Raw genomic sequence first — 26,722 nt, forward strand, 5'->3', positions numbered from 1 at the left:
GTTTTCTTACACCAAACAGATATCTGGTGAAAGGTATTGTAAGTTAAAAACTACAACAATGTGAACATTCGAATACATACCGCTGTAACTGCATCTCTTTCTCCTTAAAGTAACTAGTTAAAACATCTAACTTTGTCTGAGCTTCTGTCTTATCCTGTAACGCCTTATTGTAGTCACTCCAGAGTTGGTCTACTTCTCTCAGTTTCTCCTGCAGGGTACCTGTAAAGAATTCGTAACTCATCCTTATACGTAGAAACAGAATATAATAGCTCTCACAGAGTTATTTACTTAAGTGGAGTGAAACAAGCAACCAGATACAAGAAACTGAACTTATAGTTAATAAATACAAGCACATAGAGATTAAAACAATAAATTTACAGTTAATTAACCTCAAACATTTATTCATTTAAACAGTTACTACTCAGTTAATAACCCAGACAATTAACCTCAAACATTTATTCATTTAAACAGTTACTACTCAGTTAATAACACTGACAATTAACCTCAAACATTTATATATTTAAACAGTTACTAATCAGTTAATAACACAGTCAATTAACCTCAAATATGTACACATTAAAACAGTTAACTTATTTACAAGAAAAACTAAAACCACTTGATTCAAAATAAAATATTTAATGTAATCTGTAAAGTGTTATATTAACTACATACAATATACGAAAACCAACAAACTAAAGATAAAATTTGTAATTAAACTGTAAAGTGTTACTGATAAAAATATAGTCATTCACAGGTTTTATTTAAGGTACAGAAATAGGTTATTGCAGTAGTTATTTAAATTCTAGCCAAACCAAAACAACAATTACTCTAACAACTTCCTGATGAATTGAATGGTTAATGCTTTACAGAAATAAGCAAATCTCAACACACGTAAAGAAGTAACAAGACAACACGAGATCTTCAGTTTCATAACCGACCTCAATACAGACAATACTTTTTCAAAACACTATTACTGACCTTCCATTTCCTGGACTTTTTGTCTTTCGTTACTTAATTCAATGGATAATCTTGTGTTCTCGTGCATAGCTTCCTCTGTTTCTTTTTTTGCCTGTGTACAAAACACGAACTTGAAGTTTACTGAACTGGTACTAAGTATACACAATTTATTTAATTCTACCTTAGCACAGATAGCCCTCGTGTAGCTTTGTGCAAAAAGCAAAAACACTTCTACCTTAATTTCCTCTCTACCAGAAGATACAAATAATTTTTTTTTAGATTTTTAGCCTGATAAATTAGCAATTATTCAACTCAAAATTGTTGACTATGGACATTATGCTATGAAGGAAGCTAAGAAAACTGTTATTCAAAAACTCAAGCATTATTTTGTTAAATAAAAATTTCAGAGACTGAGCAGTAATAGTGAGTCTGTGAAATGGAACTATTTTAAATCCAAATAAAAAACTTTATGTAGATTAAACTTAGCAAAAACGACCTGTATCCCTTTGTTTCCCATATCTGATATGTATCTAGCTGTTTTCAACATATATGCCATCTTTACTGAGCTGTTTCCTACATCTAACCTGAACCAAGCTATTTACAAAATCCAATCAATATTGAACTATTTCAAAAATTTAAAGGCACTTAAACATTTTTGAATAAACTAACTTTCAACTACCTAGCAGGAATGGTACAGTTTGAAACTACAATTCTCTGTCATATGATGTTTCACAACACACACCACAACCACAAGATGACAGTTATTTCATGAAGTTCACCAAATAACATGTTTTGTTATTATCTTTCCATATGTGTGCAGCATTTGATCTGTTAGCTTGTATTCAAATAATGGAATAACTAACATACCTTTGTAACATCTGCCATCAGAGCAAACTTCTCTTCAACTGCAAGAAAAACAAGTCACATTGTGATGAGTAACAAAATCCGTAACATGTTTGCAAAGTTAGAATTTATGATAATAAATGGTTTTAGGATAAGATCTGCTCAAAATGCATAAATCTACAATTACTGATGTGAATCATACATTCATCCTTACAATATTACTGATGTGTCTACGAGAATCATACATTCATCCTTACAATATTACTGATGTGTCTATGAATCATACATTCATCCTTACAATATTACTGTGTCTCGTGAATCATACATTCATCCTTACAATATTACTGATGTGTCCATGAATCATACATTCATCCTTACAATATTACTGATGTGTCTACGTGAATCATACATTCATCCTTACAATATTACTGATGTGTCTACGTGAATCATACATTCATCCTTACAATATTACTGATGTGTCTACGTGAATCATACATTCATCCTTACAATATCCATATCAAAATGCATCAAGGCTACAAGTTTGCACGCTTGCAGTGGGAAAGAAACTAATGTCTTAAAACAGTACAAATTACAATTAACTCAGATGAACGTTCTAATTATCTCTGAACAGCATAGTCACTGCAATGAAACAAGAGCATTTTTTCTCACCTTCTACAGCACTAGATCCGTCCATCAACAACTTATCTATGAGCTGTAATTCATAAAGTGTCTTCTTTACAACCTATAACATAAAACAGAATTAAAAGTTATCTATAGGTTAATAGTAACACAAATTCTGAAAAATAATTTAATTTAAATAAACCAAGGGAAGTCACATACAAAGCCCTGATAAAAACTGACATTGTCTTTTAATATTTCACTCAAAGTACCAGACTTTAGTCTGTTTAAAATTATCTTTCAAATGAAATGGAGATCCATGATATACCACTTTGTATTTAGAAAGGTAGTTTTATATCTGTAATCTAAAACTTCAGATATAAACTATCATAATATACTAATCTAATTTCCAAAGCTAGGTTTGTGTCTGTCTGTTTGCACCTTTCTGCACCTACAATAGTATTACAGATAGAGAATAGTGTAATATTTTTAGTGCCAATGAAAATTTGGTAATCCAGTGTGTTTCCCACAGAAGATGTAACCCCATTTTTGGTCTGAATTAAGTGAAAATGACATTAGAAAAATGTATGGGTATTTTATAGAGGTGTGCTGCTGTTGTGTCATAACAAAACTCCATCAAATGATGTTGTGTCTACTCACAAACAAGGTTAACATTTTTATAAGAACAGAGAAGTTAATACCATGAAATTTTGCACAAGTAATTTTGGGAGAGAAGTTTAGTATGATAAACATTTCTGCTGATTATGTGTGTCAGAGTAAAATGTCAAGAATAGAAAAATAAGCACGATTACCATTTACAAACAAAAAAAATGCATGCAATAAAAGCACTAGAGTGAGACACAACAAGAAAACGTCTTGATGGCTAACAAAAAATAGAAGCCACTCATTGTACAGCTAAGACTGAGTGGCAGCTGCAATAACACAGAGGCAATTACCATTTCCACGATGCAGAGCACCATACACACAATTACCATATCCACGATGCAGAGCACCATACACACAATTACCATATCCACGATGCAGAGCACCATACACACAATTACCATATCCACGATGCAGAGCACCACACACACAATTACCATATCCACGATGCAGAGCACCACACACACAATTACCATATCCACGATGCAGAGCACCATACACACAATTACCATATCCACGATGCAGAGCACCACACACACAATTACCATATCCACGATGCAGAGCACCACACACACAATTACCATATCCACGATGCAGAGCACCACACACACAATTACCATATCCACGATGCAGAGCACCACACACACAATTACCATATCCACGTTGCAGAGCACCACACACACACCATATTACCACATTACCATATCGTTGCAGAGCACCACACACACAATTACCATATCTACGTGCGGGCACCACACACAATTACCATATCTACGTTGCAGAGCACCACACACACATATCTACGTTGCAGAGCACCATATCTTACCATATCTACGGGCAGAGCACCACACACACAATTACCATATCTACGATGCAGAGCACCACACACACAATTACCATATCTACGATGCAGAGCACCACACACACAATTACCATATCTACGATGCAGAGCACCATACACACAATTACCATATCTACGATGCAGAGCACCATACACACAATTACCATATCTACGATGCAGAGCACCATACACACAATTACCATATCCACGATGCAGAGCACCATACACACAATTACCATATCCACAATGCAGAGCACCATACACACATTTACCATATTCACGATGCAGAGCACCATACACAAAACAACCTCAAGATCACAAGACTATGATTTGATTATTTCTATTTAAAAATAGCTGCACTTCAGCCCTGTGTTCAAGTAACAATTGGATAAAGTCTGGTGAGGATGGCTAGTATTGAGTACAAATTTTTAAACAATATAACTAATGCACAACTACAACATTAATATTGTTCTTCTATCTCATGCACTAGCTGCTTTGTTAAATGTATGACAAAATTTAAACAAAACATAACCAAACCTCCATTTCTTTGGATTTGGAACTAAGAGCCTCTTCCAATTGTTTCTCTCTCTCTTGGAAAGCTTCTACCTCCTTGGAGAGTTCGTTCACTCTGAAATAAGCATCCCGATACAAGTTTTGATTTTAAACACCATATAACAGTGATAACTTCAACACTTTCATTGCTATAGAAAATGCAATATGTGTTATGAGAATATGCTGTACCTACACATTAAACATTTTTCAAGGTTCACGTTCCAATTCATTTCTGCTATTCTAAGTGAATAGCTGTTCCTGAATACAACTTTATCTGACTTACCTGTCATTCTACACTTTAGACTCAGTCAACAACTGATCAACTACTTCTAAGTACAACTTAATCTGACTTATTCTATGGTTTAGACTCAGTCAACAACTGATCAACTACTTTTAAGTACAATTTAATCTGACTAACCTATCATTCTACACTTCAGAGTCAGTCAACAACTGATCAACTATATCTAAATACAACATAATCTCACTTACCTATCATTCCACATTTCAGCTTCAGTCAACAATTGACTCTTAGTTGTTTCTAACTGAAAGATCTGAGATTCTTGTTTTTCTACAGTTTTTTGGAGGTTGGCAACTTCTCTATTAGCTGAGCTTAGCTCCTCAGTAAGCTGTAAACAAAACAAAGGAAAAAATTAAAACATACCAAAATAGTAGGAAAAATAACAACAGGGTGTCCAAAAATTATTGAACCATTTTCTTATCCGAAAAGAATAGGAACCACACCACGTTATCAGTTGAGATTTGTGACATGCAGAAGGTTGATGTCATAAGTTTTCTCAACTAATTTAGATTGAATTATGTGAAGAATATTATGTACAAGACATTCAATATACCAACATGACATACCCATGTACAAGACATTCAATATACCAACATGACATACCCATGTACAAGACATTCAATATACCAACATGACATACAAGAATAATCAATGTAACTACAATGATTACTCCTCCTCATAGGTGGAAAATAATTATAATCATGAAAAGTGGTCACATAGAGAGGTACTAATAGTGCCACCAACTATGGTCAAACCTATGATGTTAGTTTCTATTATTCCACAACTGTTTACCTCACGTAGTTCTCACTGTACACAATTAATAAATAGACTGAATAATTACAGAAAACCCATATAATAATGTATTTAGATCCTGCCCCCTTACAAAAAAAAAAGCGTAACAAATACACTTACTGCATTTATAAAACTTTATAATTTTAAAAACTGACTAAGTTAACTGATATATTAAATACTACTCTTCCACAATGGAAAACAAATATTTATATCATTAGTATTTCATTTATTAACATCATGTTCCAACAAAACAGGTCACCTCTTTTACTTGTCAGGTGGTAAATATGATTCCATGTTAAAGAGGTAAATAAAAGTCTTCGTCTAAACATGTCACTTTCAGGTGAGAATTCCTGTGGTAATATAATTAATGTAATAATTCAATTCTTAATTATGTCATATACTTATGAGTGATATATCTAGGAAAAAACTTATGAAATAATTCTTACACAATTGTGTTTATTATCCATCATCACAACTGCTATTTCATGAAGGAAAACCATATGCATGACATAAAACCATCATATTTTTGTGTGTTTATACCTGGATGTCATAAAATATTACAGACCACTCTTCTCTCTTCTTTTTTCTCAATTTATCAGATTAAAACTTATTGTAAATACATTCAGGTTTTGTCCATAATTTCTACATAATTACTTTTTTCTTTCCAAAGTTACTCACATCTCCGACTGTAAAAATAGATGTGTTTTTTCTTATAGCAAAGTCACATCGGGCTATCTGCTGAGCCCACCAAGGGGAATCGGATCCCTGATTTTAGTGTTGTAAATCCGTAGACTTGCCACTGTACTAGTGGGGGGTGGTATAACAGATACCAACAAGAAGTCCTATATGGAATTTTATTACTTCAGTCTAAAAATATATGTACTTGTAAAATGAAGATTTCCAAATTGTGCCAGTATGTTATTGAAATAGATTTTATGAGACAAAACTCTAACCTTTTAACTGCCTACAATACAATTACACTTAACACTCACAAAGAAATACTTGTACTAGGTCTTGAAAACAGAACATCTCAGATTTTTTTATGTCAACCAGATAAATAACACACTAACATGTCATAGCTTCAAATAGCTAAAATCAAACAAAAAATATCACAAGGTTTTTCTTCAACAAGTTGCTTAAACACAATCTTGAAAAGAGAGAAAAAGAAATTGAATTCATACACCATTGGAAGGTCAAAGTAACAAAATGAATCACTCTAAAAATACAGCTTTGAAACATAAACAAATTTATTTTATCTAACAAAAAGAACAGATGCTCAAAACATAGCTAGACAGAAAAAATGTATTTCTATTTCAGGAGGTGTTTTTACAATGGTTTTATTTTACTGCACATAAATATTTTCAACTAAAAATAATTTGATTTCAAAGTTGTTACCTCACTGATTTTTCTTTCTAGACTAACAACTGTAGTTTCAGATTTCTCTGCTTGTGAAGTAAGAATCTTATTCTGTAAAGAAATAGTTCACGGTTATCTTACATGAACACTTTAAACAAACAATAACACCTCATTACTTAGATTGTGTATTAAACAAAATTGTTTTTGCAAGTCCTGCTAGTTTTGTCTTTATGAATTCTACAATTTTATTTCTGCAAAAATAAGAACTATGTTTTAAAAATTCCTTTTATGTAAACAATACAGAAAAAACTGTACTATCTCAAATCAAAATATTGAGTTCAATTAACATAAGTAGTGTTTCACTAATAACAGAGATGAATTTTCATAACCACCTATAGAATATTCAGGAAGAATTCAATTTATTTACAGGAGATACAAGATTTTACCATGAAAATAATGGTGATAATGAAATCAGGACAAATTCCTACATTAATATTCTGTGACCAGATTATATATCTTAACAGATATGGTATTATCTAATCATGGTAATATCAATACATTTTGAAGCAATGATTCTGGTCTAAAATATAAGTTTACTTTATCATCTATATGTCTTTATAGCTCTTACTTCTATCAATATTACAGTAATTCATAATAATGTTTTCACCAGTATTTTTTTGAGAGAAGCATCTTCAACATAAATTCAATATTTACTCCACAAAACCTATTGGGTGAATTAAGTCACAAAACCTATTGGGTGAATTAAATTAAGTCACAAAACCTATTGGGTGAATTAAATTAAGTCACAAAACCTATTGGGTGAATTAAATTAAGTCACAAAACCTATTGGGTGAATTAAATTAAGTCACAAAACCTATTGGGCAAATTAAATTAAATTACAAAACCTATTGGGCAAATTAAATTAAATTACAAAACCTATTGGGCAAATTAAATTAAATTACAAAACCTATTGGATAAATTAAATTACAAAACCTATTGGGTAAATTAAATTACAAAACCTATTATATAAATTAAATTACAAAACCTATTGGGTAAACTAAATTATAAGATCTAATCCATAAATTAAGTTAAAAAAACCTATAGAGTAAATTAAAATAGCTAGTGTGTGAATTAAATTAAGTAACAACACCTACAGAGTAAATTAAATTACAAAACCTACTTACTAAAGTTAGAAAACCTATTGAGTAAAGTAAAGTACATTAAATTAAGAAATCTGTGATCTTTTAGTGCTATTAGTTTAGGATAAAAACCTGTGATGAACCTAGTAGAACAGACCTACAAAAATAAAACCAGAAAATAATGGGACTGACAGAACATACCACTAAAAAATAAAATCAGTCTAATGAACCTAGAACATATTTACAAAAATAACCAGTACAATGAACCTTACAGAACATACCTACTTTATATAAAAGATTGTATATATGATGACCCTGATTAAACATACATACAAACACCAAAGTATAATGAACATGTTACAACATACCTAAACATAAAACAACTAGTGTATAATGAACTTGAAAGAACGTGTCTGTAATCAAGTAATAAGTGTAAGCTGATCCTTACTAGATAGGAGAAATCTAAACACACATACAAAATACATTTGTAAAACAAACCATTCAACTGAGAGAAAATATCTTAATAAAGAAAACATTTATAACAAAAAAAACATGTCCAACCATTACCTCTTCTTGCTTTTCTTGGGAAACCAGTTGAAGTTCACATATCATATCTTTATTGGAATCAAGCTCCTTTTGAAATTTGTCCATCAATTCTTGAAGCTGGGTGTTTTGTCTCTGTGAATAGAATAAAGTCAGAAAACACACGAGTTTTCTTAATGGTTGCTGCTGAAACAAGTGTTACCAGCAAACAACAGATCAACAATGTACAGGTTTCGTAATACCAAGAGGTTATATTCTACAGATTTTCTTGATAGAATGACAAAGAGCACATGTAAATACATACAATGAAAGATGTAACATTATTCTGGTAGCTATATAATGGATAACTAGGTGTTTACCCAAAATAGCCTTTGTTGAGTTCTAAAGAGTAATCTGTGTGTTCGTCTCCTACTTATATTACTCATAAAGATGACTTTCAATCTTTTCTACATCACGTCTAATTTATTCAACTCAGTCAAGTAAGAAATTATTTAAAACTGCAACTCCTTGTTACATTTTCTCCCATTACTAAACTATTTCTCTCAACTTTAAGACTATTAGTGCACCTAAACATATCACACTGTAAATATGTCACTACCAACAGTTCTTAGGCAAATATAATGTGTAAATACCTCACTATAACAGCCATTAAGAATATATACAGTGTGGACACTATATTATAGATAGCATCAAGCAAATGTATAGACACATCACTACAGACAGCCCTCAAATAAATGTGCAAAGTAGACATCACTACAGACAGCCCTCAGATAAATGTGCAGAGTAAACACATCACTACAGACAGCCCTCAGATAAATGTGCAGAGTAAACACATCACTACAGAAAGCCCCTGAATAAAGATAGAGTAGACTCATCACTACAGATAGCCCTCAAATAAAGGTAGAGTAGACACATCACTACAGACAGCCCTCAAATAAAGATACAGAGTAGACTCATCACTACAGACAGCCCTCAGATAAATGTAGTGAAGATATCTCACTGCATTCAGCCTTCCAGCAAATATACAGTGCAGACATCATTATAGCAGGCCTTCATCATTGACTCATGTTGCTTGCTGTTCAAACAATCACTGTTGTTTACACAATACAAGGTCACAAGTAACTCTTTATGACCCAGTTGGCTGCTACAACTTCAGTACTTTAATTGGCTCAGACTAATGATACACACACAGTAATGTGATATTTACAAACTATGTTGTTGTATGATATAGACATCCAGTATTTGTAACAGAGAAATTAAGTCAGTGTGTTAAAGTTTAAACTACATATTTAATTAATTATTAGCAAATTTAAAATGACAAGAAGAGATTTAACAAATATGAATGTTACTTAAACTGCACATGATGAACTACTTTGATTTTCTTTATGATGTGATGCCACAAGAGCTGTTACACTGAACAACAATAGTAAGGGTTCAGTTCTGGATTCACTTTCACTTGTAAACATATCTTAGTTTAGCCAGTGAAACTCAGTTCTGTCATCAACTTTTGGCAAATGAAACCTCAGCAGACAAATCAAGTTTCCTTCTTCAGAGAACACCTTAGGAAAATATATTATAACAAATTTGGCAAGATATTTGTGCTACACAGAGCAAGATGATAAGACCCAAAAAATGGAAAAGGCATAGTGAGCAAGATATGGGGAAATGCACACACACACACACACACACACACACACACAGGTAGACACAAAAATGTCACTAAATTCAACAACACACTTTAAATACATACAAGTCTTATCTTGTTCTTAAACTTATTATTCAAAATTATAACAATATCCATTTGTATGTCATCATATGTACAGCCTGTATCATTAACAATATCCATTTGTATTTGTCATCACATGTACAGCCTGTATCATTAACAACCTACATTTGTATTTGTTATCACATGTACAGCCTGTATCATTAACAACCTACATTTGTATTTGTTATCACATGTGCAGCCTGTATCATTAACAATATCCATTTGTATGTCATCATATGTACAGCCTGTATCATTAACAATATCCATTTGTATGTCATCACATATACAGCCTGTATCATTAACGATATCCATTTGTATTTGTCATCACATGTACAGCCTGTACCATTAACAACCTACATTTGTATTTGTTATCACATGTACAGCCTGTATCATTAACAATATCTATTTGTATTTATCATCACATGTACAGCCTGTATCATTAACAATATACATTTGTATTTGTTATCACATGTACAGCCTGTATCATTAACAACCTACATTTGTATTTGTTATCACATGTACAGCCTGTATCATTAACAATATCTATTTGTATTTATCATCACATGTTCATTAACAATATACATTTGCCAGCCTGTATCATTAACAACCTACATTTGTATCATTAACAATATCTATTTGTATTTATCATCACATGTACAGCCTGTATCATTAACAATATCTATTTGTATTTATCATCACATGTACAGCCTGTATCATTAACAACCTACATTTGTATTTATCATCACATGTACAGCCTGTATCATTAACAACCTACATTTGTATTTGTTATCACATGTACAGCCTGTATCATTAACAATATACATTTGTATTTATCATCACATGTACAGCCTGTATCATTAACAACCTACATTTGTATTTGTTATCACATGTACAGCCTGTATCATTAACAACCTACATTTGTATTTGTTATCACATGTACAGCCTGTATCATTAACAATATCTATTTGTATTTATCATCACATGTACAGCCTGTATCATTAACAACCTACATTTGTATTTGTTATCACATGTACAACCTACATTTTACAGTCAGTAAACATTATTGTTGCCTTTGGTTCAAAGGTAAACTCAAGCATTGCCTGTATAGGCTTACATTTGTATTCAGTTTTCGAGAATCTACACTAACCAGACAAAAAATGGTTGTGCCCAAAACACTTTTAGTGTACAAGATACATTCAGTGATTTAATTAGACTTAAAATTACATTAAAATTGTCATTGACTTTGTATGAACATTTGTTTGCTTAGGCCTAACTTGATGATGTGCACTTCACCTGATTTAAGTTACTTGTACACTTCAGATTTGATTATTTGTTAACTTTGTGTTGGTTGATTGAAGCATTTATTGGCACAGAGTAACTAGGCTATGTGCCAAACAACTGGTAAAAAATGTAAAAGAAAAATTGATTATAAAATGTTAAAATAAGTCAAGTTAAAGGAAAACAATCTCCAAAATTCAGATAAAAGATTTAAATAAAATTGTACAGACCAATGACCTGTAAAAAGTTAAAAACATGAAGAAGCTTATCACTGATGGTGACACTGTCCAATGTCAGAAGTACGTCCATAGAAGAAAAGGTATTAAAAATGGTGCCATTGCTCATGGTCATAACAACATGACAATGAAACGTGGGCTATTGTGACTTGAGTGTCACAAAGGCTATACATTGGTGAATCAATATCAGATAAAAGAAAATGATGAGTTAAAAAACTATGACCAATGCATAGCCAACTTAAGATAACTTTTTCCTTCCAATCTTTAAAGAAAACAAAAATCAAGACAGCCAAAGAACACAGAAGTTTGATCTGGAAAAACTTATGATGTTGCTCGTTCCAAGTTGACTGCCAGCCAGCATGAAGCTGAGTCTTCAATACAGGACAGGCAAGGCTGAGATGGCACCAGAGTAGACAGACTTAGCTGTGTTATTAGCAAGCTTGTTCCTGAGAATACTGACGTGGTTGGATATCAAGAAGAACTGGATATGAATAGAAGATAGAGAAAAATTTGAATATTGCCAAAAGCAGGGTAAGAAATAATGCTAAGTGACTCCAGAACCAGTGGAAAGCTGAAAGGGTCAGCATAAGTAATAAAATCTGTGTACTGTATAGCTTGTTCATGATCCTGAGCAAGAAAAATGGCATACAACTCAGCAGTGAGCACAGAAACTGTACAGGGAATTCTGTGACAACCACCAAGCCATACAAAAACATGGCAGATCCCAAAGAGTCATCTGACTGCAAACCATCCATATGAATGAGAAAAGAACTGTTCAAAAGATGTTTAGCAAAGAGAAGAAGTACTTCCAATTAGGAGTATCTGCTTTCCTCAGATGACTCAAAGAAAGGTCACAGGTGGGGATGGTAATAAGTCAAGACAAGATGGGCTGACCAACAGATACAGCAATGTCATCCAATAACACACCCAACTAAAACAGCTGTGTTTGAATACAAAGACCAAAAGGAAGAAGGCAGATTGTCTTTTCCAAAAGAGCATAGCATGCTGAGAAAATTAAACACAATCCCTGGTGGGATGCTGTGGTAAGAATCAAAGTTTAATGGCAAACTGTAAAGAAAGTTACAAATGATAGAAGTGAGGAGGAGGTTTGTGGGTCTCAGTATAAAAATTGCAGACTGGAAAAGTAATGAAAACCTCCAGCAGAGCTGAAGACTTAAGTGGTGAATTGGGTCCATTATCTTCAAGATCAAGGTCCTGGCAGAACCAGAAACCTATAGAACAATTTGGGGCTAATGACGGCACAACAGATCTTAAGTACAGAACATTAATCCAATTCCTAAGACGTGGAAAGGAGGGCAAGGAGAGTGTTCAATGCTCTTGTACATCTGACTCACAGCTGTTTGATGTGAGAAACGAAGGTCAGCTTATAGTAAAAAAAATAAGACCCAAGAACTTTGCCTCAGGGACCATGAGAAAAACAAGATCACTGAGATGAAGCTTGGAATCAGGGTGTATACCCCATTGATGGCAAAAGTGCATGCAAAAAGTTTTGAAGAAAGAAAAGATTAAACCAGTTTGCTGGGGTCCACTTTAATAAACGATGGAGGGCAGTCTGAAGCTGCCACTTAATAAACCTCATGTTTGATGACTGGCAAAAGCTATGAAAGTTTTCGACAGAGTCCGTTTGCAACAGTAGAGGGAAAATGTGAAGAAAATAAGTTTAAGAACCAGTATTGAAGAGAGAAAGGTTGTGATCCAAGAGCTTCAATCAATATAGAAACAATCCCCTGCAGGGTGGTGCCCACAAAAAATCAAAAGCATTAAGATGTAACTGATCAGAAGTCTCTCCAGGAGACAGGCAGAAAGAACAAACAGTAGCAGTACGACCAAGGGAAACATAGATGGGTATGGCCTTCAAAGGTGTAGAGTGGCAAAGACAGGGTGGACACATGCTGTTCAAATAGCAGTGCAACCCCTCCATGCACTCGTACATCACACAACCTGTCATTTCTGTACAAAGAAAACTGCTGAAAGATCACTGTATTGGCAGATTTCAGAAATGTTTCCTGTGAAAAAAGCCAAAAAGAACGATAGGAATCAATGAAGGCCTTAATGTCATCAACATTAGAACAGAAACCTCGACAGTTCTACTGTCTCAAAGTGGCCATTTTCAGTTAGGTGGAGTAGAACTGAATAGAGAACCCTTTAGTTTACGACCATGCCATTTTGGTTTTTTAGAAGGAGGTCCATCCACCTTCATGGATCCTACACTGGTTCAAGTGAGCAGGTATACATAGATTCTAGTGATAGAGGGTGTGAACACAAAAATTTTTCTGCATCTTAGGGCTGAATAAAGTAAGCCTGAGCAGATGCCAGAAGGCAGGGCAGAAGGAAGTGGATTCGGGGAGTCACTGGAAGGAATGGAGGGTACAAAGACAGAAGTAACATTGACCTGTCAACTCGCTTATTTATACAGTTACGACAGAAAGGGTTTGTACCCCTGTGTCCCAAGTGTTTTTTTTGCCCATAACTTAAAAAGTATCACAATTAGGCTATTAGACGTAGAATATATTATAAATATTATACTAACACACACCTACATAAATTTTTATGTAAATTAAATGACAAATAAACTGTTTATAAACAAATAACCAAAAATAGGAGGAGCAGAAAGTGTTCATACAGTTCAGAATGTGTGATAAAACTGATATTCCTGTACAAATTTTATTTTGTTTGGCAAATAAACTACATTATACCATTCCAGAACTAGACATTGGGTTCATAATTATTGGAATTCAGCCAGCAAAAAATGTACTTCCAGCAATTTAGCACTGTCTCCATCATTATTTGCTTGGTCATCATGGAGAACAGGAAACAACTGTCCAGTGATTTAAAAAACCGAATTATTGGAAAATACAAGTCTTGTGTGTCTCTTTCCGGTATTGCTACACAACTTAATATGCCAAAATCTACTGTTCAAAGCATAATTGCCAAGTTTAAGCTTACAGGATCAACTACTAACCTCCCTCATTCCGGATGCTCCACCAAAATTTTAGAGAGAACCAAGAGGAAGGTTCTCAGAGAAGTTAGTAGGAACCCTCGTTTAACACATAATGACACCAAGAAATTTATGTCATTTGAGCATAAAGTAAGGTAATTAAAGAACTGATTACTGTAGTCTTTATTAGTTAGTACTAATTTAAGCAGTTTTTTTTAAGTACAGCAATATATGTTCTTTGATTTTTTGTTACTTTTTTTATATACTGGTACACTTATACACAGGCTGTTTTGGCAAATTTCTGTTTTGTCAGTTACTAGGTTTATATTTTACATACATTTTACTGTATATTAATTTCAAATTTGCTTGTTTTTTTTTTTATTTAAATACTACTACCAGCATCACTCTTCAATCTCTGATAATTATAACTCTTCATGCCAAGGCTGAGATACACAGAAGATTCTTAAAACAGCTTACTTACCAGCTACAAATGGACAGTTGCTGTTGGTATTCAAAACTCTTGTTGAAGCGTAAATACAAAATGGAGTACAGATGATTTCAAATTGCAATAATGTAAGTAGAGCGAAATAATTTATTAATGCTACTGCAGAAGCTGTTCACTGAAAAAAACTGGCAGTGGGTTTACATCTAGTAATAGTTTTGACAGTAAAAACTTTTACTTTTCATTAACTATGTGTTCTTGTTAAAACACTTCAGAAAAAAGGAAAAACGTTTATAAAACAAAACTTCAGTTTGTGAGCAGTTAGCTAAGTAATATTTTCATTACACATTGAATAATATTTTTATGATATTCTATAATACTTCATCTTAAAACTTTAATAACAAATATATAGATAAGACTAAATATAATAAACCATTCTTAACTGCTTTAACAGTGTTATTTTAATCTTGGAATAAAACTTATCTTAACGAAACATTGTACAAAAAAAAAAACTTACCTTATTTTTTTCAAGTTCTTGTTGAAGAGGTTCCATTGCGTTTTGCTGTTCGAGCCAGCTCTGTTCTAAGGATGTAATCTATAAAGCAATTATGACAACTGTACTCAGAAATAAACTAACCACTCAACCATTACATCTCAGCAGGTATAAACCAAGAGACATTCTGAAATGTGATGATTGCCAGAACACAGCCACATTTTGAAATAGTTACACAAACTAAGCAAGCAAACATATGACTTGCATTATTTATTTTTATCACTGCACCACACATATGTATCATATTTACACAACATATTCCAAATGAAAATTGCTAACAACTGCAAGCTACAACATCAAAATAACAGAACTTATGAGCCAAATGTTACACGTGTAAAATTCCTTTAAAAAATTATATTAGCAGTATAAATTAATAATTCAAATATTTTTAGCTTACATTTCTAATTACAGTACCATACTGAACAATGACAATAATTTTCACTGAATGGTCAGTGATGTACAGTACTGTGCAAATGTATTAGGGCAAGTGAATATTTTGTCATTCTTTCCATTAGAAACTATTCATAAAAAGAAACACAAAAGGGATATTTTTTTTATTTTAAAGAGAAATATATGTAATAACGTTACAAGTTCAGAGTATGTGATGTTACACGTGTTAAGTCACTGATTGTCAGACCAAAATGACAATAAAAGTTGTGCACTTTGAAAACGGAGGAAAACAACAAATTTTTCACCAAAACGCATTTGTGTCCAATAAATTTGTTTGAGAGATCTGCATGTTCTGCAAGTGCAACATGTGCAAAATTCCTAATAAAAGTGACGGGTTCTCAGTTTTCATAGCTCAGTGTTAAGCCACCGACAAGCAATACAGTTACGCCAAGACTGACTGAAGCACAACGCAACAACGCCATAGGTCGTTGGAAGCAGGAGAACCTCAATCAGATGTTGCCAGAGCTGTGAATGTCCACCAAAGCACCATCACAAGGCTATGGAATCATCACCAACAACATGATCAACTCGTGACCGTCCACGATCTGGCAGACCTCGTGTGACCACGCCCGCACAATATCGCTACATCCAGTTATGTTACCTTCGGGATAGGACCACCACTGCAATGTCTACTGCCTCAACCATACCAGGGCTGCGTAGGATTTCAGATCAAACCATACGCAACTGTCGGCGAGATTCTTAGGCCCATGTGCAGCCCATCATGGTGAATGTCAATGAAGTTTTTCAACATGACAACACCCATCCTCACACAGCCCGACTCACCACTGTCTTCTTGAGACACCACAGCATCAACGTTCTTCCCTGGCCCTCAAGATCACCAGATTTAAACCCCATCGAACATCTTTGGGACGAGTTGGACTGACGTCTGCGATGGCGACAACCTCAACCGCAGACTCTACCTCAGCTTGCAGCAGCTTTGCAGGCTGAGTGGACAGCCATTCCACAGGATGTGATTCGTCATCTCATCGCTTCCATGGGCAGGAGATGCCAAGCAGTTATTGATGCTCACGGGGGGCATACTCGTTATTGACGTTGAGTGACGTTAAACTTCAACTAGTGAACATGGACTTCACCTTTGTAGACTTTAGATGTTCAGCAGTGAATGTGCAAAGTTTCACACATGTCATACAGAACTACCCGGAATAAACTTGTTAACAAGTTGTCTCAAATTTTGCCTTTTGCGTTTCTTTTTTGGAAGAGTATATAAGAATAACACTATGAAACAAAATATTAACTTTTTATTGTTCCTGGGCAGAAAGTGTTATTTCCCAATTGCTCATTCCTAAAGTAAATGAAAAAAACCTATTTTTCTCTTCAAACTTTGCTTTTGTGACCTGGGAGCGTATAACGAAAACATGATAAGAGACTTACATGAAAGTGACTTACTTAAAGTTGAAAATCTTGAAAAACTGCTCACTACTAAACATTTTTGTACAACTTTAGTATAAATAGATGTAAATCTTGATTCATATGTTGTTTTATTCAGACCTTATGTAAATGAAAATGTGCCAATTTGTTTGTTTCTACATAGAAAATAGGTTAATTTCTAAATTTCATTATCCAGGTCTCAAAAGCAAAGTTTGAAGGGAATAATGGCCATTTTCTGTACTTTTACAACATAAGCAATTAAAAAATAACACATAATATCCAGGAACAAAATTTGTGTTATATAATGTAATAATTCCACACCATTACAGAATATAAACTTCAACACTATGATAACGGCTTCACTGATCGCTATTGACAACTAAATGAACCAGGGTGAGAATATTTATTCTTTAGAATTCCCATATAGTTGTACAAAGTGCTTGAATAGACATATTGATCAAATTTAGGGTCTAAAATAACTGTCATGGTACCTCGTACAGTGACTTAACTATACAGAAGGAAGCTTAGCAAGGAGCTACTATATGGTACTTGTATATGGTAGAATAAACCAATTTAATAGCACTCCACAAATAAACCTTGATAAAAACAGTGTTTAACATTATATGTTAAGGTGTTTGCACAGCCTAAACAGCAGAGGTAGTTGTCAGTAGGACAAATAGTTTGTATAAAAGCTTTACATGATGCTGGTTGGACTCTCCAACAAATTGAAGCACATTTTAAAAACTATCCAAACACTATCAAGAACACCCTAGACAGAGACAGATAAGTTTGAAAATATGAAAGTAAGAGGCAGAACACTTGAACTCAATTATACTGATGTTATCTGTGTTTATACAGCCATCAGGACAGAAGGAAGACTGCCACTGATATCAAACAGACTCAAAAACAATGAGATATTTGTTGTGTAACACTTTAAAAAAAACCTTTATTTCAATCTTCAAACATTGTCAATAGACTGAAATTTGCTAAAAAGAACAAAAATCAGAATGTTGATGATTGGAAAAATTTGTTGTGAATGGATGAGTTTAAAGTGGTTCAAAAAGTAGGTTTTACATCCAATGGAAGAAAGGTGAAAGATACTGACCTTAACACATAACACCTATCAATAAGCATGGGGGAGGCAGTGTAATGATTAAGGGGTGTTTTTATGCTGATGTGGCAGAAGATATTTGCAAAATTGATGTCATGATGGACCAGCATAAGAACCATCAGATAGTGGTCCATCATGACATACCCAGGTTTTTGTGTATTACTAGTAAAGGATTCTGCTACCAAGAAGATAATGACCCCAAACACTCATCCAACTGAGGCAGAAATTACATAGGTAAAGAAACAAGCTGCTGGAATTCTTAAAATGCTGCCTCCCCACACACACAGAACCCCAATCTCAACCCAAAGGAACAGACCTGAGATTTAAGAGATAAAAAATTGACAAGTCAAAAGTTACCTCTAAAGAAACTTTATGGGAGCAACTTCGAAACACTTAGAGTAAAATTCCAAAAGACACTTTGAATACATGTTTCACCAATACCTGAAAGAGTTTCTGGAGTTATTAAAGCAAAAGGAAAACCAACAAAGTACTAACTGTTTCCTGAACTCAAACATTTCCATTGAGTTTCTTTTGTACTAAATATGAATATTACTATAATGCTTGTGTTTCACCTGTGATTTACCTTCCATTTTTCTTCGAAAGTCGCCTGAAATCTAATATTTGACTTTGTTCTAATACCTTCTCACAGTACTGTAGTGTCATCTTAAATGCAAGTATGCAACGTAAAAATTTGTTAAATGTCTGAGTAGAAAATAAGAACAACATAACAGGTACTAAATGACATACCAGAGATTTACAGCTTCTAATTCTTCCTTATAAACATCTTGATAAACAGACAACCAATGCTACTTCAGAGAACATAATAATTACTTACTATCAACCTAATTTTCACAACTACTAGTTCTTATCAACACCTCATTTACTGAACAGCCAAAAGAGCAATTACTTATTGAACTATAAATGTGATATTCACAGCTTCCAATCTTGCTTGGACACAATTTTAAAGAACATAATAACAACCTACTAAACTAACAGCCTAATTGTTTACAGCTTGATTATCTTTATAGCAAACCTGTCATTCAATGGACACAATGAACAGAGCTTTAAAGAGCATTCTTGCTGAATGCCAACCTGTTTCTTTGCAGCTTCCAGTTCTTCCTTAGCAATATCTCGTTCCTTGGACACAGTGAACACAATTTTCTCTTGAAAACACAGTTTTTCTGTTGAAAAATTCTCTGAGGTTAAAGTACTGTGTAATAACAAACATTTATTATTTCAATATTATTTAAGAACACTTTCAAGTTCAATACTTAACTATACTTTTGATTATTGAATTTTTTATTACACTTTTTAATTTTGTTATTTTATTAATCCTCTTTAATGTCATAAATTTAATATTTAATTACATTATGTTTAAATGAATTCTCTTTAATGTGTAAGTTCCTTATCAGTAATTAAAAAGGTAAAATAGAAATTTAATTATGGGAACACAACAAATAACAAATAAAAAATTACACTGGAGCTATGTGTCCATTGAAATCTTTGTCTGAATTAAAATATCCAATCATGTCTTTCACGTAAGATAAAAAGTCAAAAACTTTACTTACGAAGATATAATCTATCCTTCATTCCTCTCTGTAAAAGTCAGTTGTATAAGAATTTAATAATACAAACATTAAGTGAATTATGTATTTATGACACATGCAATATTTATTTTAAATTCTGTATAAAATTTGATATTTAGATTTCAATAATCTATTAAGTTAATCACAAAGATTTATAAAAAAGACTTAATTGAAGATTGTAACATTACACTGTACATCTATTTACCAACATAAAAACAAAAACAACAAAAATGTCTTAGTTTTACTTTGCTGTTCCTACATCCGTAAGAATCCTAACACCACATGACGTGCATAACTTCTCATAAGTTTACACAGTCAATAGCTTCCAGTTATTTCTATAAGTTGAAGTTATTTCATACAAGAACTCCTTCATATACATTCGAGATATCAACTAGCGTTGTGGCCTTAGCTACTGTATGAAACAAATTTTAAGTCTGGAATTCTGTTTTGTATTTTCTAGACTTTTGTCCATGTTCTTTCAAAAAAATTACATCAAATTTGAGAGAATACTTCTGACGCACAGAATAAACCTTGAGGTAAATCGAAGTCTACACCCAATATTAAGTACACAGACATACAAATGACACATGAGCATTTACACATAGGTCTTGAGAGCAAGGAAAATGTTTACCTTGATAATCCAGAAACTTATAATCAGCAAAACCGATGATGTTGCAAATATTGTCAGGAACACGGTAACCCGTGGAGACAAACCACTTTTCTCAAGGTCAGCTAGAGCAGCCTGAATCGGTTCTGGAAGCTGGATATGTAAAAAGAAAGAATATAATTAAGACAGAAAATAGACAACTATATTCAGAAATAACTCCTTGCAGCTAAAATTAAATTGAACAGATGTTAAAGGTTTATTATGGCTTCTTATCAGTTTCTACAGTTGATTTATTTTATTCTATCCTCAAGTACAACACTATAAAATATACGTGCTTACCTACATTACTTGGTCAGATGCATGTAAAACATGCTGGTAAACCACCCTAAAATAACTATACAGTTCAACTATACATTCTCGTGGGTCAATACAGTTCATGAGCTTATGCAAAATTTAAACAAATTCCAGCTTTCTTTTTCACAAACTGAACTGTCACTTTACAATAAACTCATGTATCAACCAATCTAAACTACAGACTTGGAATGCATTACAAAATATTATAAAATGCTAACAAAAGACACACACTGAACACATGTCGAAAAACAACTAACAGCATCTGCATATCAGTGATAATAGATAGGATTCTCACATAGTGATTCTAACTAGATGAATATATACACAGTTAAACACTTGTGTTTACGGATTTGAAATGCTTAATTGAAAAATAATATTCACTCAAGACGGAGTCTAGAGAATGAGAAACTGTATACACAGGTAACCCTTCCTGCAACCTTTTACATTATTTGATGCCAAGCTCTTGATCACTGGGGTCAAATCACTAATGGAATTAGTCCACTTTTGTTTTCATTTTGTTTCCATACCTACTATTTTGTAAAAAACTAATTGAACTGCACCAAACACAATACAGTCTGCAAATAAATACCAGCATATATATATAAATATCAGATGAATTACCATGTATTGCTATTTAAAGAGAACAATGAATTCAACACACCTGCTAATGGTTTCTGAGATGGATTAAAAGCTAAAATAAAACTAAAAGAAGACAATGAATGATATTTTCAAACCTGAATGTCAGGTCTGTTTAACTTGAAACAAACATGTAAACATAGTACCATAAATGGTCATTTACCTCCTGTCATAGTGACATCCTTATACTAAAGTTGTTGTATATAAATAATAGCACTGGGTTAAAAACTGAAAAAACAGTTAATTGTGTAAATGTTCCAAGGAATATCTTTGTAGATATGTGATAAGTTGTATAGTTAGTAAAAAATACCAAAATAATACTAACTTTGTAGTCATATTTGATTATACTGATTGATCTTACCATAAAAGGATAATATTATGATACCTTATATGGTCATATACGTGTTGAAAAATAACTCATATGAGGTCTAAATCTTATTTTTTTTATCCTCAGTTGTGAAGTCCACCATCCAACATTTTACTGGTAACAGTACTCTAGACACAAGGTTCCCAAACTTTTTACATCTGTGAAGCTTCATATCAGAAAGAAAAAACATTCCAAAGCCTTAATAAAAAACAATATTCTAAAAATAGAAACAATCAGTCAGATAAAGTTTACTTGAAGCTTTTAAGATATAAATCTATTAAAAATATCAATATTTAAAGAAAATTTTTTAATTCTACTTGTTCAAAATTTACATCAGTAAAAGTACAGTGTACTTATTTATTCATTAGTAGCACAGATGGGCTTGTTTTTGTTCACAAAGTAGTTCAATATTTGGTGTTATGATTGTTACCTGCAAGTGTAAATTATCTTCAATATTTAACCTGTTTGTAAGTTTTGTCTTTGTAGCTGTATACAGTGAAAATGTTTGCTTACAAAGATATGTTGTTGGAAAATGCATCAAAATTTTCAAAGCTCTGTTCCTTATTTCAGGGTATTCCATGGCCATTTGAATCCAAAATTGTGTAATTTCTTCCTGGTGAATTTTCTTGGTGTGTTATCAGTTGAAATTTCCATAAGCTGTTCTTTCTCTTTCAAAGGCAAATTGTTGGTATTTTCAGAGTCAATAAATGGGTTTTGAATACACAGTAATTTTTTTGAATGAGGGAGGTACTCCCCAGTAGTTGTACACAAATCAGATATGTGCTGCAAGACTGAAACTTTTATACCTTCACTTAAGGAAATTTCATTCATAAGTAAAAGAACACTGAAATTTTTGAAGCAATCAAGTTCTTCCATAAGTATACATTCCCCCAAAGTTTTAGCTTACGTTGAAGTGCTTCCATTTAACTCTGAGCTTTGTAGTAGCATTCACTTCATTTAGATAGGCACATACATCTGAAGGGTAAGCCACTTTCTGTATCCAGCATTTGTCCCTTAAGTTATATGCAATTTCAAAATGGCATTCAGATAAAAAGAAACCTATTTCCTCACACAGTTCGTAAGACTGAGCAAGTACTTTTTCCCAAGAAAGCCATCGGACATCAGTATGAAGCAGCAAATTTTTATGCAAGCTTTCCATATCCTCACAAAGTAAATTGAAGATCCTCCCATTGAGTGGTCTTGATTTTATAAAATTAACTATTTTTATGACATCGTCCAATACCTCTTTTAAGTCTTCTGGCATTCGTTTCATTACAAGTGCATAATGATGAAGACAGCAGTGGATACTCTCCATGTCCGTGTATTTCTTTTTTACGCGTGCCAATGTGTCTGAAAATATTTCAATCATAGCTACAGCCCCATCAGTGGAAATACTTGAACAAAGCTGCCATTGGATCTTATGTTCTTCCATAAATAAATCTACCAGTTTAAATATTTCTTTGCCTGTTGTTTGAATAGGCAAAGGTTTGCAAATAAGCATGTCTTCTTCAAAACTATCTTTGTGAATGCAGCAAATAAACACAAGCAACATCGCATTACCCATGACATCTGTTCATTCATCCATCTGAAGCGAAAAAGTTGGACTTGCCTTAAAAACTCTGTTAAGCAATTTGCTGACATATCCTTGATTCTTCAAAAACTGAATTGTCAGAAAGGGGCACAGTGTTAATGTTTTAAAAAAAATTTCTCATCAATTGTGCACTCTACCAAATCTTTTGCGCATGGTTTTATCAAATCATCTGCAATTGTATGAGCTTCACCTGCTTTTGCAATATGGTAACTAACACGATATGAAGCAATAAGAGCACCTTTGTTGTCTTGATGAACAAAGAAAAGAAATGTAGCTTTCCTTGTATCTAAATGAAAACAATTTTGTTTTGAAATAATCGGAAATTGAATTTTTTAATTGGGAGTGTTTGGTTTCTAGATGCCGTTTTAACTTTGCTGGATGCAAACTACTGCTACTCAACACTGTTCTACATTCATCACACAACCCACTAGGTGCATCTTCATTACCTGTCCATGTAAAACTATATTAAATAAAACTTTCATCATACTTTCTTTTCTTTCTTGTTTCGTTACTTCTTACATCATCCTGTGTTGAAGTGCTTGCACATGACGATAACACTGATGAATTCATATTAGGCCTAGGAAGATTTTTACTCGTATCAGATTTATCACTGATATTCAGCCATTTATCCTTTATAAGGGGAACAACTAATTATTAATTTGTCTAAAAACCTATTCTTATATCTTTAGCACTTCAAAAGTATTTACATGGACACAAAACAGCTTAATGAAAACTCGTTCAAGCACTTTAGTTTTTTCATCATACAATGACATGTTGACATAAGACTGGTGTTGCTATAACGAAGTCAGAAATAAAGATTTGTGGAAAAAAGGCTAGGCTGCTGAATAATCTACATTTCTAAAGGAAAAAGGGAATAACCTATTACTTTTACTTTAACAGAAATTTTAAAGCCAAATAACAAAATATTAAGCCAGATCTGACGTGCATCTAAATCTTGAACGAAATGAAACATGACATCATGCAGGCGTATGACATCATAGAGCTCATTGGTACCAAGTTTTTCTAATTAAACTACAACGAATCTAACCTAACATAACAATTACTGGTTATAATTGTCATAAATATAATTATACTTCATATACATATACTTTGAAATTGAAACAATTGATATTGTATTTTACTGCATCACAATATTTAAAATTTTTTACAAGTTTCAGGTATGATGTCATGTTTCATTTTGTTTCATTTCATTTGAGATTTAGCTTCTAATCCTGATTTGGCTCTTAAAGGACAGTTGGCACCACTACCAAGAGCTAACCAATATTTCATATGAAAATTACTAAGCTATTTTGCATCTCCAACGATGCATGCAATCTTGAGATGGTGCCACAGTCAAAACTGAGATTGTATTAACCATTTCACTGCAAGAACTTCCCCTGAGCTCAATAAAATCATCTGGCATTAGGCAGAATAAAGTATTAAAAGGCCCAATACATGATAAACATGATATATTAAATATATCAACAACATGTCTTTGTAAGCAAACATTTTCACTCAATACAGCTACAAAGACCAAATTCAGAAACAGGCTAAATATTGAGAATGATTTGCACTTACAGGTAACAACCATAACTCTAAATATTGAACTACTTTGTGAACAAAAGCAACCCCATCTATGCCATTAATAAAAATAAATAAAGTACACTGTACTTTTACTGATGTAAATTTTGTAAGCAGAAATTTTTGAACAAATAAATAGACATAAAAATTTTATATTCTAAAATCTTGAAGGAAATTTTATCTGATGCAAGTGATGGATTGTTTCTATTTTTAGTTGTTTTTGATAAAAGCTCCAGAATGTTTTTTTCTTTCTGATGTGAAGCTCCACAGGTCAAACATTTACTCTACACCACCACTGATGAACCCACCATCCAACAGTTCACTGGTCCACCACTGATGAACCCACCATCCAACAGTTCACTGGTCCACCACTGTTGAACCCACCATCCAACAGTTCACTGGTCCACCACTGATGAACCCACCATCCAACAGTTCACTGGTCCACCACTGTTGAACCCACCATCCAACAGTTCACTGGTCCACCACTGTTGAACCCAAAATCCAACAGTTCACTGGTCCACCACTGTTGAACCCACCATCCAACAGTTCACTGGTCCACCACTGTTGAACCCACCATCCAACAGTTCACTGGTCCACCACTGTTGAACCCACCATCCAACAGTTCACTGGTCCACCACTGTTGAACCCACCATCCAACAGTTCACTGGTCCACCACTGTTGAACCCACCATCCAACATTTCACTGGTCCACCACTGTTGAACCCACCATCCAACAGTTCACTGGTCCACCACTGTTGAACCCACCACCACACAGATTATTGACTACAGTTCTCTCATCCACCACTGTTGAACCCACCATCCAACAGTTCACTGGTCCACCACTGTTGAACCCACCACCACACAGATTATTGACTACAGTTCTCTAGTCCACTACTGTTGAACCCACCATCCAACAGTTTACTGGCTACAGTTCTCTCATCCACCACTGTTGAACGCACCATCCAACAGTTTACTGGCTACAGTTCTCTCATCCACCACTGTTGAACCCACCATCCAACAGTTTACTGGTTACAGTTCTCTCATCCACCGCTGTTGAACCCACCATCCAACAGTTTACTGGCTACAGTTCTCTCATCCACCACTGTCGAGCCCACCATCCAACAGTTCACTGGCTACCATTCTCTAGTCCACCACTGTTGAACCTACCATCCAATAGTTCTCTGGTCCACCACTGTTGAATCTTAAGACTAAATAT

At 33.5% G+C, this 26,722-nt stretch overlaps 1 protein-coding gene across 3 annotated transcripts in view; it reads right to left on the bottom strand.

The window, feature by feature from the left end:
* Window positions 1-26,722, bottom strand: part of LOC143226776 (uncharacterized) — a 53,736-nt gene that overhangs the window by 17,474 nt on the left and 9,540 nt on the right. For all 3 annotated transcript variants that reach the window (XR_013014734.1, XM_076458175.1, XM_076458174.1), the window contains exons 6-17: window positions 21,003-21,131; window positions 20,354-20,381; window positions 19,878-19,966; window positions 15,800-15,877; window positions 8,627-8,737; window positions 6,960-7,031; window positions 4,964-5,100; window positions 4,460-4,550; window positions 2,470-2,542; window positions 1,825-1,862; window positions 979-1,069; window positions 81-219 (exon numbers count right to left, since the gene is read on the bottom strand). Coding sequence is in view for 2 of the 3 variants with exons in the window: in XM_076458175.1 (XP_076314290.1) it covers window positions 81-219; window positions 979-1,069; window positions 1,825-1,862; window positions 2,470-2,542; window positions 4,460-4,550; window positions 4,964-5,100; window positions 6,960-7,031; window positions 8,627-8,737; window positions 15,800-15,877; window positions 19,878-19,966; window positions 20,354-20,381; window positions 21,003-21,131 (1,076 nt within the window). In the remaining variant the exon portion in view is untranslated. The remainder of the gene's footprint in view (window positions 1-80; window positions 220-978; window positions 1,070-1,824; window positions 1,863-2,469; window positions 2,543-4,459; window positions 4,551-4,963; window positions 5,101-6,959; window positions 7,032-8,626; window positions 8,738-15,799; window positions 15,878-19,877; window positions 19,967-20,353; window positions 20,382-21,002; window positions 21,132-26,722) is intronic.

Source organism: Tachypleus tridentatus, chromosome 9 (assembly GCF_004210375.1).
Source record: "Tachypleus tridentatus isolate NWPU-2018 chromosome 9, ASM421037v1, whole genome shotgun sequence".
NCBI lineage: Eukaryota > Metazoa > Arthropoda > Merostomata > Xiphosura > Limulidae > Tachypleus > Tachypleus tridentatus.